Source organism: Drosophila biarmipes, chromosome 3L (assembly GCF_025231255.1).
Source record: "Drosophila biarmipes strain raj3 chromosome 3L, RU_DBia_V1.1, whole genome shotgun sequence".
NCBI classification, from domain to species: Eukaryota; Metazoa; Arthropoda; class Insecta; order Diptera; family Drosophilidae; genus Drosophila; species Drosophila biarmipes.
The window spans coordinates 8,528,337-8,548,795 of record NC_066613.1 but is presented as its reverse complement, the minus strand read 5'-3'; the positions used below and the strand labels follow the sequence as shown (position 1 = coordinate 8,548,795).

The window sequence follows — 20,459 nt, the reverse complement described above, 5'->3', positions numbered from 1 at the left end:
ATTATATTTCGCATCGCAAGCCCCTATTTTGGAAATTAAATTTTTAATTAACATTTGTATTGATCTTCTGGTTAATAATTATAAGCTCGCCGAAAATGTCTAAAATCTTTAAAAAATAGACTTAATAAATAATGATTGTACGTCCGTATTTAGTAGGAACTTAGTAAATTACGTAACAACCCTCCAATAAATGTAAAAAAAAAAAGCTAAAGAAGAAATTATAAGTCTCGCATCGAGACTAAAAAAAATAAAATATATTTACAATGCGACCCCAAACATTTATTTGAAGTGTACATTTAGGTAACGCTATATTTTAATTCGTATCTTTAAAGGATAATAAGTGCCCAACTAAAGAACGATCCAACTCTGAGATACGCACTTATCATACAATGTTTCCAGACTATGGATCCATGAAATTCCGTGATATCTAGAACTAAAAAGATATTTAAATGATTAAGTTTCTTAGTTATTTCTATAACTTAACTTATGTAAATAACTTATTTAATCAGCACCTGATGCAAAATTCCTCATTTATAGAACGAATCATGCGTAAAATTACCATGACTCCAAAAGAGGGTTCCCAAAGATAAGCAGATCCAGTTCTGCTTTGAACTGCTAGCAGCAATGAAGATCGTTTTGGTTTTCTTATTTTTGGTCGTTTATGAATCTTCTTCAGGTAAGTAACAACTTTATTAATTCATGAAAGCCTGATTTTGTTTCTACTTCCGATTACATGATCATAATCTATTTAATTTTTATTTTATTTCTAGATGAATTTTTGTTGAAACACCCTAGAGATATTACTGATGACATGAAATTTAACCCTTGGATGGTAAAGTTCATAGAATACAGTAATGATACACGAGTTTACAAAATATGTTGCTTAACAACAATATTCCAAAAAATAGAGAAGTTAAAAAAAGAAATCGATATCGGTCATAAGAAAATAATTTACAGGCCCCAACATCTCGAAGCAGAATTCCGGGACGCACAACGTCGCCTGAAAAGTATATGGAAGCGTATTTCCGACGCCTTAAGAGCACATGAAAGCCTAGAGAAGAGTGGTAAAGGCGGTGTACAGAGCTTAATTAAATCCTCTGAAGGCATATTTTCCATGATTTTAGAAGAAATCGAGGCTATGTTGCGATACGAAGGCGTACAACCGGAAAATAAGGCTTATAGAACTCTATTCTTCAAATTTTTTAAAACGTTAAACACCATTATGGGTAGATCTTTAAAATGTATGTATGATGTGTGGGATAAATTTGATACACATATAAATATAAAATATTTCTGAACATTGTAAAAATTACGTTGCTAGCTTTGTTAGCACTTATAAATTAAACATTTTAATCACTTCCTGTCCATAAGCTATATTTTGAATTCCTCACTAGAATATAATCGAAAACGGAAATTAACTTGAGTAAGCCAATGTTTTAAAGCCTTTGCATATTTTACAAATTTGTTATATGGCACGTTCCATATCCACCCCGCTCCCACCATTTTTTATACCCTTGCAAAAGGAGACGTTTTCGACCCCATAACAGTATAAACATATTAGGGCTGCAGAATTTTTGACAAATATCGTACGGATGATATTAGTGTCCTGAAAAAATATCATCATGATATTGGAAAGTATCAATTTAAAATATCGACGATATTAATATGTTGCTTTAACAAACAAGGTATGAAGAAATTCAAGAAATCGAAAAATGTTATAAAATCCATTTTAAAAATGAAAGCCTAAATTGTTTATATATTTTGATGAAATAATATCGAATTTGGCCAAGAAACCGATCTCATATAAAAATATTTTGCTTTTAAAAATGAATTTTTTTAACTTCTAAAAATTCAAGAAAAAACGGAAAACACAACGTTTTGGTTTTCAAAGGAAAATTATTTTACAATAGGAAATATACATTTTCAAAAACCTTCTCTTGGAGAAACTAAACTATCATTTGAGTACTTTCAAACTAATAGTAAATATAAACTCTAGTGTTTACTTTACTCAATATTATTCAAATTTTCACCGTTTTCGACTTAAGTCTGATTATGCAATACCGTTTTTTAAAGTAGGCGTATAAGCTAGGAAGAGAAATCTGCACCTAATGACTTTTAAAGACTCGAAATAATGGATTTTATTTGGCCATACATGACCAATAGCAAATTTAGAATTATTTAGAAGAATTTCAGTCTAAGTGCTAAAGAAAATAAATACCATTTGGTTGCTCTTAAAAAGCTCTCAAACCATTTTAGTGGCCAAGTGGAATATTGCCGCGGAATTACCTATAATGTTCTTTAATAAACTTACTTTATTTTCCAAAAGCATAATCGATTATAATACTTATATATTTTGCTTCAAGAATATTGTAAACATGTTTTTATGTTATAAGTTCTCACATTCTAAGCGAGCAACAAATAGCTCGAATAAACGTTCTTGTATTTCTGATAGCGCATCCCAGTAGCAATTGTAATGTTCGGCTGGTATACCTACTTTGACGGGATTGCTTATTGCTTCCAAAAACCAATGCAAGTTCTCATAAGCAACCGTTTTACTTAGTAACAACATAAGATAGTCTAGCTTAAAGGAATTGTCCGGGCATTGGTCTATTTTCTCGAAATCTATCGGTAACTCTGACAGTATACGTTCGCCACATTCGAATTGCGGTAAAAAGCTAGTAATATCGTCGATAAAAAAACGTAATAGGAATTAAAAAACGAAATCGTCCTTACCCACAGATACCAAGTTGGACACTTAACGCAATTGCTACTATTGCTACGGCGTATACCATCTTCAATGAAAGAGCGAAATGATGTGATACATACTAACAAAAAGGTAGGTTAACAGCTCTCATTTTTCACGGTTATATAATTTAAATTATTACTTGGACCCAAAGGTGAGCAAAAATAGTCGACCGTAAAACATTATCTACCGTGCTAGCTGAAGAATTTGCAGTGCAGTAAATATAACTAGGGAGAACGCTGTAGTAGAGACTAAGATATCCGTTACTTAATTAGCCAGCCTCAACATAATTATGTGGATGCTTAAATTTTATTCTATTATAGCCTTTTCACTTTTATTTACTAGCTGTTACGTTATTTGGCAGATATTGCTATATACAGTGGTTTTTAGTTTTTAAACATCATCGACAACCGTAATAAAATGAAATGGTTTTTAGCAACATTTTGCACTGCTTATGAAGCTAAGAAATCTAAATCACTCTAGCTGTCATAGTTACCGAGATCACAGCCATCTGACGGTCAGACGGACATGGTTATATTTACTCGACTATTGATCCCGATCACGAATATATAAATAAATTTAATAAATATGTATTTGATAAATTAATACCTCTGCAAGAGGTAGAAATCTAGTGACGATCGCACCTACAGCAAACAAATGTTCTGATATCAACTTTTGTGACGAAAATGTATTATACCAACTACTAAGTAAATAAATTTTCTAAATTTTTTAGCTGTACAATTGTGTTTAGCTGTACAATTTTCATAAACCGAATGCAAACCAATTAAGAAAAAGTATTTATTCAGTATACTGTCAATGCTCAGGCAGTGTAGAATGCTCTGAACTGGTAAATTTGGCAAATTTTGTTGGTTAATAACTTTAAAACGGCTTCTTTTACAAACTAGCTAGTTTTTTTCCAAAAGTGTTATAAACAATGTTTCTTATATTGACCTATTTAACATCATATTAAATATTCAGCAAATTGGCAAACAAAACATAATTTTCATTTTGAGAGGACCCAGAAAATCTTGTTCTGCGTAATACTTTTGAACGAAGCGTCCTATTTTAATTCAGAATACAACTAGGTTGATAGTCGTGGGTAATTATCCCATCGGCCCCAAAAGATCAAATTTTTCAAATTTTAAGTTTTACATTTACTTCACTTTTTTTCTCAAACCATTAAACCATGAATTTATTTTATTTTTTGCAATTTCTTTTGATTGATCTATCACTCTAAACAAGCGGACGATTACTGTAGGTTTTAATTTCTTAGTGTATATATAGTATTCGCCTCGTGCGCTTCATCACTACGTGGACTGCCGTCTTTAGTATAGTTTGAAACAGTTGTGCATGAGCTCTAAATATAGTACTTGAAAGATTTTATTCTTTGAATACATTAGTTACACCCGTTACTCAAAGGGTATACTGGATTCGTCGGAAATAATATTTATACACTCGATCAAGATCACTAGCCGAGTCGATCTAGCCAGGTGCGTCTGTCCGTATGAACGCTGAAATCTCGGAAACTATAAAAGCTAGAGGCGTGGGACTTGGCATGCAAATTCCTGGGCTTCCTGCGCAGCGCGTGTTTGATTCAGCAGCTTGTTACGGGATAGTTGAGGCACTCGACTATAGCGTTCTACCTTTTATATTTATCTGAAAGCACAATATAAAATGTGTCGAGTAGTTTCCCGCTTGAATTTCGAGTAATCGTGCTCCTGACTCTACGAAACTGTTGGATTCGGATACGGCAGCGTTTACCTGGGATTTAATTCTAGACAATTGCATGCTATTGACATTTCAATTGTCTCTCATTATTGCCGGGACCGAGGACATAATACTGGCGTAGGGAGAGGGGAATACCCTCATTCAAATTGCAAATGAATATAAACAATGAGAAAGCAGTTCAGAGGGTGGAGCACACGCATGTATTGCAAGCAAAAATTAGCATAATAATAGTAGTTGCACCCGCTTCAAGTACTGAAGACTCTATCCTACCCACTCAAAGAAAAAGAGTTGGAAGAAAAGAGAAAAGAAAATGCCAAACGCAAGGAATCCAATTTTCACCTAATGTCTGTGGCAGGCGACTGGAGTATTTCACGTCCCCCTCGAGGGGCGAGCCATTTTAGTTTCGTTTGTTATTTTGTTTCAAAGTATTAGTTTGTGTATCATTCAAATATTTTGATTTCCTTCCCTTGACGAAAGGGTGACCCTTGCCTCAACCCAATTATATTGCCCTCATTCAGCCGGTGGCGGTCAAGAAACCCTTTAAATTTGCCTTAATTAGGCCCATCCCGAGAAACTCAAGACAACTTGGTTTAGAGGTATCTTTCACATATACCATTTCCTTCTGCCTTGGGGGATTGGTAGGCACAGAATATATTTTTAAATAAACGTATTTATATTTTGAAAACTAAACACACCAAATGGATATTGTTCCATTATATTCCGAGTTCATTAAATAAGATTTGGTCGAAGAAATACGGTTGGAAACATCAAATCGCTTAGAAGCTACAGATACAATCTTAAAACAATGTAAATTTGCATTGTAAGCCTAAATAAATTGTTTTTGAGAACCGAATTTTGTATGAAATTTAAGAATTTAACATGATTATTATTTTGTGAATAACATTGCAAGGGCAAAAGATAAGTAAGGCGAGTAAATAATAGTTCAAAATTTGGCAAAGCGGCTGGCCACTTGACCATTTTAATGGCACTCCTGGGATCACATTTTTAAACATGGAATTTGTGAAATGTGTGACAAAGGGGAACAATAACTCTGAGGCGGAGTCTAGGAAGGACCCAGCATTTTTTCGGGGCGCACCCAGTCGTTGAAGTCCTTCTCCGATACGCCAGCTTTTAGGGCCTCCTCCTTCAGCGTGGTGCCATTCTTGTGGGCCGCCTTGGCGATCTGAGCCGACTTGTCGTAGCCAATGTGAGGGTTGAGGGCCGTGACTAGCATTAGCGACTCGTTCACGATCTTGGCCAGTTTCTCCTTGTTGGCCTTAATGCCCTTGACGCAGTTGCAGTTGAAGCTGGTGCACCCATCCGCTGGAAATAGGAAACCCACACATGTTACGTAGTTTCCTACAATATTTCTTTCACACTGGTTTTTAAACCCTTGCAGAAGGGTTCAGCATCACCTTGTCCGTCTGTCTCCCTGTCCGATCGTCGTTTGTCCCCATGCGGGCTTTTCTTGTCGAGTGTGGACAAACTTACCCAGCAGCTTGATAGAGCGGAGCACATTGGAGGCGATCAAAGGCTTAAAGACATTCAGCTCGAAGTGCCCGGTGGCGCCGCCGACGGTGACGGCAACGTGGTTGCCCATCACCTGGGCGCAGATCATGGTCATGGCCTCGCACTGGGTGGGGTTCACCTTCCCGGGCATAATGGAGCTGCCCGGCTCGTTCTCCGGCAGCAGGAGCTCGCCCAGCCCGCAGCGCGGTCCGGATCCCAGGAACCGTATGTCATTGCTGACCTTCATCAGGCTCACGGCCAAGACGTTGAGGGCCCCGTGCACCTCGACCATGGCGTCCCGGCTGGCCAGGGCCTCGAAAAAGTTGGGGGCCACCACGAAGGGCAGTCCGCTGAGCTGGCCGATCCGCTTGACGCACTTCTCGGCGAATCCCCGGCGCGTGTTCAGTCCGGTGCCCACCGCGGTACCGCCCAAGGCCAGTTGATAGACCCGCGGCAGGACCGCCTCGATCCGCTGCAGCCCGTTGGTCAGCTGCTGGGCATAGCCGCTGAACTCCTGGCCCAGCGACAGCGGCACTGCGTCCTGCGTGTGGGTGCGTCCGATCTTGACGATGTCCTTCCACTCAACGGACTTGGCCTGCAGCGAGTCCCGCAGCGCAGTGACCGCCGGCCGGAGATCCTTGGTCAAGGCGGAGGCCACCGCAATGTGAATGGCCGAGGGAAAGGTGTCGTTGGAGCTCTGCGACTTGTTCACATGGTCGTTGGGGTGCACCGGGTCCTTGGAGCCGATTCGCCCGCCCAGGAGCTCGATGGCCCGGTTGCCGATCACCTCGTTGGTGTTCATGTTGCTCTGGGTTCCGGATCCCGTCTGCCAGATGGGCAGCGGGAAGTGGCCCTCGTCGTAGAGCTTTCCGGAGATCACATCGTCGGCCGCGTTCGATATGGCCGTACTCAGCTTGGGGTCCAGTCCGAATTCCTGGTTGGTTTCGGCGGCCGCCTTCTTCAAAATGCCCATGGCCTGGACTACTTGGCGCTGAACTCGGTAAACAGGTCGGGAGTTATTTGGGCTTAATAAGTTAACTACACTGCTAGAAACAACAATGGGCACATCAAATTCAAAATTTCGTACTCGAATTTAGATTGCATTATTTGATTTTTCAATATTTCCACCGGATGCTAGTTATATTTACTTTATACGTGTGCTTGGTAAAAGGTAACTTAAATATTTTTCTACACTTAACAAGAGAGAAATCTATAGTCGAAGGCCTCAACCAACAGATACCTTGTACTCAGCTTAAGGGAGAAAAATGAAAGGGCGATACAAACAACAACGCAGTTGCATCCTTCACAATATGCACACTCGCATCGTAGATTCTAGCTTTCTAGCTTTCTAACTTTCTAGCTTTTTCTCATTTAACATTTAATATTAAAATCACATTTAAAATTCTTCAGCTTAGCTAATTATAAAATGTAGTATTTATATGTTTTAAAATATTTAAATGGAATCGTTGAGTCATTATATTTACCAGAAATGTTTAAAAAATAATTGTACCTGTTGCACTTTCATTTTCTCTACTGAAACTCAAGCTTATTTCCTTCTTAAATTTATCTTTACCGGCATTCGCTCCTCCTCCCCGCCGATCCGGAAGTTGAGAAGGCAGCGCATGGTCTGTGCGCCGTAGTAGCGATCCATGGGCACCTCCATGGGCCCCAGGGTGTCGTTCTCTTGGCGAGTCTCAACCTTCTTGCTGGAGCTCATCCTGGTGCTCTTAAATGTTGTGTTTGACAGGCAATCAAAAAATATACTCTGACGTCGAGCAGGAACACTTTATTGTGACAGAGAAATACAAGGGCTGGCGTTTATGTAGTTCAAAAATGACACAATAAGGTGAAGTAAGACTCTGAATCATCTATTCCCAAAAGAATGGATTTTTAATGCGTTTAAAAAACGGAAACACACAAGTACTTATACAAATATAGAAAATTAAAAATAATATATTTGAAATCACCCCATTTGCTTTTTCCGAACTATTTTCTATGTGGCTTTTCGATACGGATGACAGTCAAGAAGATGGAATCGAGCTAGTTAGGGCACAAAACCCTATCGCTTGACATCGATTGGGGTAAGTGATGAAAGTGTTGCACTATCTCCTTGTAGATGTAGGTGGGTCGGATCCCATTTTACTCTCTGGGTCAGAATGGTTGTCCGGCTTCCTATGTTTTTTCGATCGTCATCACTGACTTGTATTTCTTACACTCGAAAAAATCTAATACATACCTTACATACATACCACTAATGGCAATATATTAACCACATTAACTTAAAAAAGGTTTTGGAAATAAGATTACTGCTTTACAGCTAATTAAAACATTTTTACTCCAAGTGATATGTAGATTTTCTCAGTGGCACTTGAGATAAATCACCTTTGTTTCGGTCTAGCCGATTGATGGAAGCGTGTGTAGATTGCCTTTGTCGGATTCCTCTGACCAGCATTTGGCTGGCTCTCTGCGAAGGTGCGTTATATTATGAGGTTTGGCGAGGCACTAGTTTCGGGCTTGGGCCATGGCCTAGACAACCTGGCCAGACTTAACCGACAACCGACCTCGGGTAAAAACGTCTTATCATTGTACGGCGGGTGGCTGAAGTGGAACAAATTAATTTCGTTCGTTTTAATTATTGCTCTTCCTCACTCCGCTGCGAAGCGCTAGATTCTATTCTTCCTGCCCGTCATACAAGTTGGTATAATTTGAGAGCTATTAACTCGCCGGCTCTAGGGTCATGGAATCGTGGTTTAATTATTTAAATGAATTCACGTTCGGATTTCGCTTTTCTCCTCTCACATGGTCTGACCAAAGACCGTAAATCATGCACATCATGCTGATTTTTTGAATGGGTCTTGTCATGGCTCTACTTGGAGGCACTCACCTGGGCCTTATGTCTGCTCCTAAGACGCCGCTGTACCAAAGGCTGGATTACAAGATATTCCTTCTTCATTTATCCGGGCGGGTCTGAGGGTAACCGTTGACCCCGTGGTGAATCGCGTGTATTCCGGCCGCCTCAAACTTCACACCCGGGCACACGAAGAATCCAAGGGCCCTCCAGCTCCACCTCCACCGATTTCGACTACCGTTCTGGCCATGTTCCTGCGGTTTCCTCAGCCACTGCCGTGCTCTCCATTGGCGAACAACACATGGGCACGCAATGCTTCCGCTGCAACGGCAGTCTAAAGTGTCCAATCAAGTTTTTGAAATGAAACCCAAATAACATGTCATAATAAATAACCTTCAAGCGACCCGGGGGCCGCCAGTGGACTCTGGCCAACGGAGGAATCCAAATCCTGTAATTACAACGTAAATCCAAAACGTCTCAGCGCCCCACAGCCGCTGCAAACTCGCCAAGCAAACGCACACAGAGACCCGAAGGAAACTTAATTCATATATCAAAAAGTTTTTCGGACCGAGCAGTGGACGAGAGTAGCAATTTGCGCGCAAGTAGCCGGCAGACCGAGTCCGGGACGTATTCGACCACTGGGAGAAACGTCCAATAGTTGGGGTATCCAGATCTGGGTGTCCCCGTGGACCCCGAGAACCCTCTGTCTCATGTAATAGTACATATGCCCATGCTTTGTTTATTTGCTATTTTTGTGTTTGCCCCTTCTAAATTTATAATACAATGTGCGTTGTGTACATAAGTAGGATCTGCTTCTGATAACCAAAATTCTCACTGGCGTAGAAAGTACTTTGTGCAGTGCATTACTCAGCACACGATCGTTTCGGCCAGTGTGGAACACATCGTACACACTTCGCAGGCAGTCCCCGGCTTGTTCTTGGACTTCTGGAGGGCGCCGTGCGGGTGGCCACCCAGGATCGGGGAACCGACCCGGGAAGCAGGGAGCTCCCTTCTGGGGTCTCCGCCCGGCCTGTCCGCCTGTCGTGTCGAATGAGAAACACAGCAATTATGCAATTTGATAATACTTCATTCTCGGGTAATAAATATTAATTATTTTTTGCGAATGTGATTTCAAGTTCCGTGGCCGCTTCCTGGGCCCCTCTCAGCGGCCCACTGGGCGCTACTTTACGGAGATTTATGGCCCGCCTGCCTGCAAATGAAACGAGGCGGAGGCGTCTTCCACTTTCCCCAATTCTCTTCGCTCAAGATGTTGGCCGGCTACTCGTGCTTCCATGTCGGACATGTGGATTTGGGTAGAGTTTCGTGCTGCCCCGTGGTCCACCTACAACTGCAGTTGGACTCGTCGGACAGGATACTTCCCAGGATGTGGTTTTCAGGGTTTTGGTTCGCACAGAGCGATTCTCGCGAGTTGATAACTTGGTCTCTTAGAAACACCTCGTTCATCCAATAGAACGCTTTGAGGGATTCGGGTCAACCGGACAGGCTTATCCTCGACTCGCCTGGCGCATGGTTGGGCTAATATACACATGGCTCGTGACAGTCGGCCATAGCAGCCAGGGAGCTTGCCACACTCGGGGACATGGTCTGAATGCGACTCCGCGTGTGCGGATAGGTAGGTACTTGGCCCGTACTCGCACGCGGACAGACGCCTCCGGCGGAGTCGTCCCTTGGTTGTGGGTTGACTTCCAGGCCGTTAGCTTTCATTTCATTTCGGCTCGTTCCATCAGAAGTCTCTCGTGCATAAGGGACATTTTAATTTCGGAGGGGACCCTGCCTGCCGAGGAAATCGGCATGGCATACACACATCACACTTGCGCACGACCCGGCGCCCACCAAGCCAAATAAAAAGGGAAATGAAAGTAACAGAGCCTGGCGAAGAAATGAAAAAGTTAAATTGAATTGTGTTGGCTCCGAGCGCTCGCAGGCACTCGCACCACCTGGGTCCTGTTTATCCTGCACTCGAAGTTCACGCAACTCTTTCAGTTAGTTTCGGTCTGCTTTGTAGGTGCTGCCGAAAATGTAGCTAGATGTGCCGCACACTAGAAACATTTCTTTCATATTCGTTCGTTACATCACATAACTTATGGGCTTCAACCGAACGTCACCACATCATGGTTCAGGCCCCAGAAAATGCCACCTCAACTTGTCGTAGAACACAACTATCAAATCGTGTGTGCGGTCCGTATCCTTTGGATAGCCAAAGTAATCTCGCGTTCGTGGCGCAGGCAACCTAGTAATTTCCTACGCACCACATAACCCAAATGGCCAACTTGTCGCCAGCGAATGGGCTGCTGTCACGTTATGGGTCTGCCCCCGCCCAACTCTAGATGGCTCGGCGGGTGCGGTCTGGCGTTTGGTCTTCTGTCTGGATCTGTTTTATGTTGGGCTGGGCTGCAGTAATCAATTTTAATATGCCGCCGGCGAAAATGAGAAGAGCTTTGAGGCCATTGTTCCGGGCCTGGTTATAAGGTCGCCTTGATATTGGAGGCCACATATTTCGCCAAAACATCAGTCAGCCTGCTGGCCAGTCGGCACCTCATTCAGTTTCAGCCATATCTTTTTGTTATAGCCTGGTAACCTGCCTGGTAACTAAAATGCATTTAACAATAAATATGTGAAATTATGGGATCCAATGTGTAAGAGCTAGAAAATCAATTAATGATGTAAATATATTTGAATTCTTTCCGCATGAATTCAGAAAAATCTTCAATTTATTTTCTTTATACGTTAATACCGCACGACCAATATTTTCCTTGGATTTTTAATCCTATAAATAAATTAGTTAAATGGAAGACATTGGGCATAAAATAGTAGGCTCCGGGAATAATACTTGATATGGGGTGTTAAATGTAGCTATATGCTCTGAAGAAGATTGTGTACTGCGACAAAGAATGTAATATTTTGCGAACTGTGCTTCGCTTTATAGTGCTTATTCACAAACAGATTTATACTGGTTAAGGTCGGGAACACTCTCTCCTACCTGTTACATACTTTTTGTCTCATCAAGTATACCCTTTACTCTACGAGTAGTTTTTAAATAACCATACTTTACCAAAGAGTTTTATTTGTGCGTGGGGAAGATACCAAACCTAAATATTTCTACGAAAACAGAAGCCAAAGCAAGAGCGCCTAGCATAGGCTGTTGAAGACCATACTATACATGAATGGCTCCTTAAAGGACAAAAAGATAGATTTCATCAGAACGAGTTCTAATTCCGACTCCGGTTAGTGTGCCAGTGATGCGTCGTTAAACTGTGAAAGACCGTAAAAAAGGCGAACCATAAAAAATGAGTGACTGGGAAATGGAACGAGCTCCAAGCGATTGCCCGCCACAAATGAAGGGGGCGCAGGCGAGTAAATCATTTTACAATGGGCCAAAGGCCGCCAACGGCTTTATGGCTCCCATGAAGGACAATCAAGTAATAGCCGGCGATTTTTACGATGACACAGAACTACATAATAAAAGATATATCAGCCACTGTCCGCCCGCCCGTTCGAGCGGTTGAACGCGGCTCCGGAATTCAACAAGCTCTGCCTAATGCCTAAATCGTTACATTTGGCACGCCAATGTCGGCGATGCATGTTGGCAATCACTCCTCCGGCGATTTCAGTCCTCCATCCTGGCTCCCTGCTGGTGGCTTCCTTCCCCTCCTTGTCAGCACGTCGGAATTGACGCACATCACGCAAGCCAATGCTCCCGTCGGTCCCGGGACATTATGCACAGAATAAGTCCTCAAAATCACACTCCTTTGCGAGTTGTATTGGGACATGTTCATCCCAGAGATTGACATTATGAGTGTTAAAAAACTCCCGGTTAAGTCCTGCTCGTACAGCCCATAGCCGAGAATATTGCAATTTAAGTTTGATTAAAAAGCGGAGCTGAAACTGCCTACCTTTTGATACCACTTTGGTACCTCCATGTGATTTTCACCTGATTACGTAGATTATTAGATTCCAAAATCAATAGAATTTTTGACATTTAATATAGTGCATATCGAACACGTAAATTTCAAAGGTTTTAATTACATTTTTTGAAATACTCTGCTGTTAACACAAATGAAAGCTAGGATGGCTGCGTCATGACGAAAGCGCATTGATTTTAAACGGACCTTTCAATTTGTCACTGGGCTGGACTGAGAGGCTTCGGGGTTCCCGGTTTCGGGGAAAACCCTTGGCCGACTTGATTGACAGTAATGACATTTTCACGATTCGCCGGGCGGAAAACACTGAGAAGCAGCGCGCTGGCACGACAACCGGCCACCGACAGCCAGCAGTCAATAATAAAAATTGCATGTTGAAAACCCATTTGGGATTCCGAAAGTCACACACAGTCGCTCAGCCAGCCCCATCCGTATCCATGCCCGTCGCGGCGGAAGAGACGGCAACCGGAGCGGAGCGGTTGACACCCCGGGCCCGGTGGAGTCGGAACTGAGGAACCCTTTCAGCCCCCTTGGGGTCGGGGCCTCCGGTTAATTTATTTTCGGTTAATTTCTTTCGCTAGTTATGTTGGGGCCGCCTGCTTTCCCGGGAAAACCCACGGCCCCTCATTTACGGCGCATTGGCAGGAACTTCCGATTACCTTCCTACAGTGAGCGAAAAGTCGGGAAAACGGGTGACGAACGGGGCTCGTCTGACTGTTAACCTATGCAACTGCATGCCAAGCGCATCTCATTATGGTTTTTAAAACTTGCGAAGTCAGGGAATATTTCATTCCCCATCTGATACCACCCTGGATGATTCACACAAATCAGAATAGCCATGGAGCAGAGGGTAAGTCAGGGACGTAAAAGAGTCGGCTCTGTCAGGGAGCCTGGAGAAAATCAAACAGGGCATAAAACAGAAAATATATATTAGCAATAATTCGAGGCATACACTTTTTATTGCCGCTCGCAATCATTTAATCATCTCGAGCCATCATTTCGCTCTGGCCAGAGTGAGATGGGGTGGGTCGGGGACGGGCGCTGTAGTGCGTGGTGCGGCGGGTGGGGCTGCGCCGGGTGGGTCGGGTGTGGAGTGGTGCGCCGTTCGCTGCAAAGGAGCCAGGCGGCAGCGGTGGGAATAGCACATTTTGTGCGCTTCCCCATCGACCATTTGACACATGTGTCACTTGCAAGCGTTCCGCTTGCCGGCGAAGTGCCAGTGCTGCCAGGGCGGCGGTTTTCGAGATAGATCCAGACTTTAAGGTCGTCTATGGGAATACATTTTTCATTTTCGAGGTTTTATTTGGCTAGGAAAGTATTTTGTTTAAAATACATTTTAACTTAAGCCTGACTTAAAAGCATAGTCGAATGCGTTTCTTAAACACCATAGAAGGTGATTTTACCAGTTCACCAATGCAGAAATATTATACTTTACTTTCTAACATAGTTGTGTTGGTATTTGTTTTTGCTTGGTTTACTTTTTAATATTTAAACCATTATTAACATTGTTGTTTTCACGCTGTGAGTTTTTTATTGCAATAGTAAAAATTAATTAACCACTTTAAATAGTTATAGCAGTCTTCCGCACAGAAGTATGCAACAATTAATTTAAAAATGTTCACAGCGTGTTTATTATAATTTATAATTAACTGAGTCTATTTACCTCACCTAAAATATATACTATCTAGCGCCTTCAACATATTTACTCAAATTTCAAAGTTCAATTTGAAATTATTTTTTTATTTTTCCCAAAATTACCAAGCCACAGTGCCGTAACTATGAATTAAATTATAAAACTGTAACTATATTTAACGGGTTTGAAAACTTCAAAAATATTGTAGTTACATAGCTCCCATTAAAACCTTTTTTTAATATGTGACATGCTTCTCCTAACTGAAATCAAACAATGTACTATAAGCTAAAGATCGCCGGCAGCACTGGCGCCTGGAAGTGGACTCCGAGTGGGCCTGTGAGTGCGACTGGAGCTGTCGCTGAGCCTCCGGTTGACAGCTGTCAGTGTCAGTTTACATAATTTATAGATTTCAGCGCATAAAAAAGTCATAAAATTTACAATGTTGCTTTCAACAAAACACATTCGGGCGATTCCTCTGATGCCTTATTTTTATGAGGCAAGACATCAATTTTCGCACAGCACAGTCTAGCCTGCCTATAGCCACTGCACACACACACACTCACATCTACGCCGGCCCATTTATATTTCTCAATTTCCCATTCTACGAGGCAGGAGCAAAAGATTGTTTGTACTGCCATTGGTATTGGCATTCGAAGTGCTTTTGATTTATTTGTATTTATGTGATTCCTTTCTCATATTCGGCTCCAGCGATAAATTCTCGCACTCAACAAAATACACAAACGATTTATAGTTGCAGAAAGCGGGCCAAACAATAACTAACCGAGCGCAGCGGCAGTGGCAACAATGGATACACGGATACCCGGATGCGACGACCCAAAAGGATTGCGGATTGAAAAGAAGAAAGGATTTCGACGCTAAGTCCCTCAACGCAGCATAAATCTTTAATGGAAAACCTCTGGTCCTTTTAAGTGCGATTAAGCTGTGGAGTTTTTAATGGAATAATCGAGATAGCAAAGTTCTTTTTAGGATCTTTATAGATCTGAAATTCCAAAAATAAATGATTTTAAGCTTGGAACTGCATATATAATTGGTTCATTATATATATTAAATATATATATGTGTCAATACCTTAAAAAAAAAGTCAAAATTAAAAAATACTTTTTTATACTATACTTTTGATATTTCTGAAGCGTCCTCTTAGACAAATTTAAAAAGAACTTAGTTTTTATAAAGTTATTTTTGAAAATGTGAAAATAAACCTTTCTTCCCCATGTAAATCGAATACCCCTCATGATTATTTAAATAATTTTTCCTCACTTTGGATCCTGAAAACCGATTTAAGTTGGCGACGAATTTTCAGTAGGACTGTGCAGGTCCAAAAGCAACCAGTCGAATAGAAAATTCGTCGAGTAGACGCACTGCAAGAAATCGGAGATTTAGTAATTCGAATCAGTAAGTAATTTTGAGGCTTCGGCTGACTCCACAATTACCACACAATTATTTGCTCTGCAGAATCGCACTCGAAATGCCTGAGGAAGTTGCTGAGAAGGACAGGCCGGCGTACTCGTTCTTCTTCGGATCGATGGGGGCGGCATCGGCCATCATCTTCTCGGCCCTGGGAGCGGCGTACGGAACGGCCAAGTCGGGCACCGGAATCGCCGCCATGGCCGTGATGCGACCCGAACTGATCATGAAGTCGATCATCCCCGTGGTGATGGCCGGCATCATAGCCATCTACGGGCTGGTTGTCTCGGTCCTGATCGCCGGGTCGCTGTCGGACAACTACACCATTCGCAAGGGCTACATCCACCTGGCCGCCGGGCTTTCCGTGGGATTCGCCGGGCTGGCGGCGGGCTTTGCCATCGGCATCGTCGGAGACGCCGGAGTGCGCGGCACCGCCCAGCAGCCACGCCTCTTCGTGGGCATGATCCTGATCCTGATCTTCGCCGAGGTCCTGGGTCTCTATGGTCTCATCGTCGCCATTTACCTATACACCAAGTAGACTCAGCTCAAATGGCAAAATAAAACCAAAACATTTTTAAGCCAGCTTCGAAAGAAAATTGCTGACAAACATAAAATATAACAAATTACAAAAGTAATATCCTTAGAATACACTTTTTAGATGGGACTATCCAGCAATGTTGATAACTTATGGTATTTACACTTAGGAAAAAAACACCGTGCTAAAAACAAGTACAATCGTTTTTAAAACTTTATCATGCTTACCATTTAAGAATGTTCGTACTCAAAAACTCTCACATTTAACACATTTTAATATCGGTTAGCTCTTATAATTCCCAACTGTTTATTCTGCAAGTGTTTACTTTATAATTTAAGTGCTTACCTAATAATTATTCACACTTAATTGAAGACCGAAAGGTTCTCAAACATAGTATTTTTGATCTTGAAAAGTCGTGCTTGAAAGCTGTATTAAGTCTCTTTTTCCATGTCTGGCGAAGTTTTGACACAGAAAATACCTAATGCACGAAATACTGGATTTTTTCTAAGGGTGGGGCCCTAATTACGAACTAAGGAATTTGTATTTAAAAAAAATCAAATAAATAGTTAATTTTAAATACAATTCCTAGTGAGTTCTTCTTTAAAAAATCCGATAACCATCCAATATAATGTACACCCGTGTCATAAGTTATGAAAAATATAACTGCCCAAAATGTATTTTATTTGTGTGAATAAGAATAGTCTCCTTCACTGTTTTCACCAATAGATGATAGAATTTTAGCACGACTGCACATACCTGTGCTTTTCCAAGGAGCAATCAGGAATCTAATCTTCCCCCCCTCGCGACTCGCGACTCGCGACGAAAGCCGCCTGTGACAAATCTGTGCCAACTTAACAATCACATCTCACGAACGCAAAGCCACCGACAAAGTAACAAGCTCCCCCGAGGAATATGCGGAATATGTATTCAAAATGCAAAGCAGCCGAGCTGGGGCCACAAATAAAGCGCCCCGGCGAAAAGGGGGCACTTGGAGCCCCGGCACCGCAAACAATTCCGTCCCTTCCCCTGGCGGTGGCAACAAATTTCCATTTTAAGGAAGCGAAAACGCATTGCTGAGGTGGGGACTTTCCAAAGTGTCGCCTTTTTAAGCTCGATAGTCGAGTCGGGCTCATATTTTCCAATTTGTTTAATTGAAACAAGTGGAGGGTAACGCAAAAAGCGTCGAAGGCCATGGGGAAAACCTCCCAAAGTGAATAAGCAACAGCAGCTCCGATTTTCAATACCAAGAACGAGGGTAACCATTCCATTTCCCAACGTAGGCAACAAAAACGTGCATAAATGTATAAGCCCTATTTTACCAAAGTCGTTGTGAAACACAACAAAGTTCAACCAAACAATGTAAGGGAGTATTCCTAATTCTAGAAAGATGAACTGCCAGTTTCTCGAGTGCCTTTTAACGCCAATCGGTTTTAACCCTTGATTTATTCGAGCTATAGTACTGAGGATGTGTTGCTAATCCCGCACTCTTATTGTGTAAGACCTTTAACTTGAAGTGAGAGCCTTTATTAGAACTTTGTACATTTACACAAGAGATAATCAAAGGTTCAAATGTTACTATTAACTTTAATTATTAAAAAATTGCTATTTAGCAAAAAAAAAAAGGTAATTTAAATTAAATTAGATTTTTTCAAATTTTAATTAAAACAAGAAAGGCAGTTAACACCGGCAAGCCGAAGTTTATATACCCTTGCAGTTATAAAAAATAATCAATAATTTTATTAAATTGAATTCGACGTTGTTAAAAATATAAAAATTTATATTCCCAACATTTTAAGATAATATGTCAAAAAGCCCCAAAACTATAATTTGTTTCACATCATTTCCCACCAATTATCCGTTCGTTCCTATGACAGCTATATTATATAGTCGTCCGATTTTAATCAAATTTAATTCGAAATTGAGAACTAATTAAAAAATGTTATTTTCAAGCATGTAAGGTTATATGTTATTCAAATTCAAAATCAAATAAAAAATGTTATTTCCAAGCGTAAGAGGTTATAAGTTAAAAAACACCGAAGATATAATTTTTGAATATTATTTTACCACTAATTTTCTGATTGTTCCTATAGGAGCTATATAATATAGTCATCCGATTTTCATAAAATTTAATTCGAAATTCAGAACTAATTTAAAAATGTTATATCCAAGGTATTTATTAGAAAGGTATTTTTTAATTTTTTCCCCGATAGTTCCTATGGGAGCTATAAGATATAGTTGTCCGATCCGGCTGGTTCCGACTTATATACTACCTGCAATAGAAGACTTTTGGGAAAGTTTCAGCCCGATAGCTTTAAAACTGAGAGACTAGTTTGCGTAGAAACGGACAGACGGACATACGGACATGGCTAGATCGACTCGACTTGTCACGCTGATCAAGAATATTTATACTTTATGAGGTCGGAAACGTCTCCTTCACAGCGTTGCAAACTTCTGACTGAAATCATTGTACCCTCTGCAAGGGTATAAAAAATTGAAATTTTAGTAAAGAAAAGTTAATCTTGATCGTTAAAGTTGTAAGCTATATAAGTTTTTGACCGTTTCTTTTTAATTTTAAACTTATATACACGACCAATAGATGTCTATTTTCTTGACCATTAAAAAAATTGAAAATCAAGGAGTAACAAGAAAACGCTCAGCTATAATTTATTTATCTGTCAGTTGATTTGTTAGTGCCGAGATTTCAGTCAACAAAAGCCTTGTCATTTCCTTCAATCCCTTCTAGAAAGTGATAATAGTTGTTGGAGAACTCCGATTCGAGAAGGCAAGATGGTCACGGCTGCAGCGGAGGAAGAGGCACCCTACGCCATTTTCTTGGGATGTTTGGGGGCTGCGATCGCGATTATTTTCACAACCCTTGGAGCTTCTTACGGAACAGCAGTGTCCGGGGTTGGAATTGCCAGTATGGCCGTGAATCGGCCCGAAATGATCATGAAGTCCATTATACCCGTCGTGATGGCCGGGATCATTGCGATCTACGGCCTGGTGGTTGCCGTCCTGATAGCCGGATCGATCGGCGACGAGTACACGGTGCAGACGAGCTATGCGCATTTGGGAGCCGGTTTGTCCGTGGGACTGCCTGGACTTACGGCCGGAATAGCCATTGGAATCGCCGGGGACGCCGGAGTCCGGGGCACCGCCGAGCAGCCCCGCCTCTTCGTGGGCATGATCCTGATCCTGATCTTCGCCGAGGTGCTGGCCCTGTACGGCCTCATCGTGGCCATCTACTTGTACACCAAACTTTAGGGTGATTAAATTGTTTTTGCCACATTGCCATCACTCAACCGCTCAAAAAATCACCGATTTCTAAGTTTAATTTTTAATATCGAATAATGCAACTAACTCATTATAACTTAACTAAATTTCGGGGAATTTCAAAAATAAAGATTTACTATTGATGTAACAGCCTTTACTTGATAAAACAAAAAATATTATGAAATTTGTTTGATTCATGGCGTTTTCAAGATTAGGATACATTTATTCTACACCTAAGTCGTGGGGTTGCTGTGTTAATTGAAGCGAACCATCTCCATTCCATCGAACAGCAATAAAACCAAACGGTGGGGATGAAATAAAACCAATTTCTGTCGAGAGGTGTTGATATGAACAAGGTATGCGTTTCAATTTACATTTCATTCGCAGGCAAATAATACGTTTTGTGAACGCACGTGTGACATTTTGCGGACTCCCTTCGATTCGGAGTGTGTTTGCATAATAAATATGATAACACAAAATATCGATCCGACTTAACCGCAAATCCCTTGAGCCCCAGACATCGAAAGTAATAAACGAAAATTTGCAACTTACTTACGGATTCGGAGGATTTATGGTTCACCTTCCTGCAGATAATTGTTTTCACTTCCTCAGCCATTCAATGAACTTTTAATGCTGAAATAACAGTGAGTGCGTGGGGAGTGGGTGGGCGGTTCTAAGACCCAAAAGCGGAAGCAGCTCCGCCCCCTCCAGAACCTGCCCACGTCCCATCGGCCAACTGACAAAGTGCTTAGCGAAATGGGTTTATTAAGTGCAAACACTTTGCGCAAATGGCTGCAAACAAAAATAAATATGTATTCGGGAAG

The 20,459-nt window shown here is 41.5% G+C and overlaps 4 protein-coding genes and 1 long non-coding RNA gene across 7 annotated transcripts; 3 read left to right on the top strand and 2 right to left on the bottom strand.

Moving 5' to 3' along the window:
* The first annotated feature begins 537 nt into the window (after positions 1-537).
* LOC108028110 (uncharacterized) lies at positions 538-1,370 on the top strand. 3 transcript variants are annotated; one of them, XM_017099759.3, is made up of 3 exons: positions 538-676; positions 771-832; positions 958-1,370. In XM_017099759.3, the coding sequence occupies exons 1-3, from the start codon at positions 625-627 to the stop codon at positions 1,045-1,047; spliced, it is 204 nt and encodes a 67-aa protein (XP_016955248.2). In that variant the 5' UTR covers positions 538-624; the 3' UTR covers positions 1,048-1,370. The 3 variants fall into 3 exon arrangements, with proteins under 3 accessions (XP_016955248.2, XP_016955247.2, XP_016955245.2); XM_017099758.3 differs by having other exon boundaries at positions 771-1,064; positions 1,125-1,370; XM_017099756.3 differs by having other exon boundaries at positions 771-1,370.
* A 922-nt stretch (positions 1,371-2,292) lies between these two features.
* Positions 2,293-2,811, bottom strand: LOC108028111 (uncharacterized). Its single transcript, XR_006368504.2, has 2 exons — positions 2,734-2,811; positions 2,293-2,675 (listed from the first exon to the last, which is right to left on the bottom strand). It is a non-coding gene; the product is annotated as an uncharacterized LOC108028111 (long non-coding RNA).
* Positions 2,812-5,407: 2,596 nt separating this feature from the next.
* On the bottom strand, positions 5,408-7,797 carry LOC108028100 (probable fumarate hydratase, mitochondrial). The gene is made up of 3 exons (XM_017099747.3): positions 7,554-7,797; positions 5,963-6,971; positions 5,408-5,794 (listed from the first exon to the last, which is right to left on the bottom strand). The coding sequence occupies exons 1-3, from the start codon at positions 7,695-7,697 to the stop codon at positions 5,535-5,537; spliced, it is 1,413 nt and encodes a 470-aa protein (XP_016955236.2). The 5' UTR covers positions 7,698-7,797; the 3' UTR covers positions 5,408-5,534.
* A 7,891-nt stretch (positions 7,798-15,688) lies between these two features.
* Positions 15,689-16,462, top strand: LOC108028140 (V-type proton ATPase 16 kDa proteolipid subunit c). The gene is made up of 2 exons (XM_017099796.3): positions 15,689-15,815; positions 15,876-16,462. Exon 2 carries the CDS (start codon positions 15,889-15,891, stop codon positions 16,363-16,365), a length of 477 nt encoding a protein of 158 aa, XP_016955285.1. The 5' UTR covers positions 15,689-15,815; positions 15,876-15,888; the 3' UTR covers positions 16,366-16,462.
* A 2,592-nt stretch (positions 16,463-19,054) lies between these two features.
* On the top strand, positions 19,055-19,778 carry LOC108028134 (V-type proton ATPase 16 kDa proteolipid subunit c). Its single transcript, XM_017099790.3, has one exon. The coding sequence runs from the start codon at positions 19,150-19,152 to the stop codon at positions 19,624-19,626; it is 477 nt and encodes a 158-aa protein (XP_016955279.1). The 5' UTR covers positions 19,055-19,149; the 3' UTR covers positions 19,627-19,778.
* Positions 19,779-20,459: the final 681 nt, after the last annotated feature.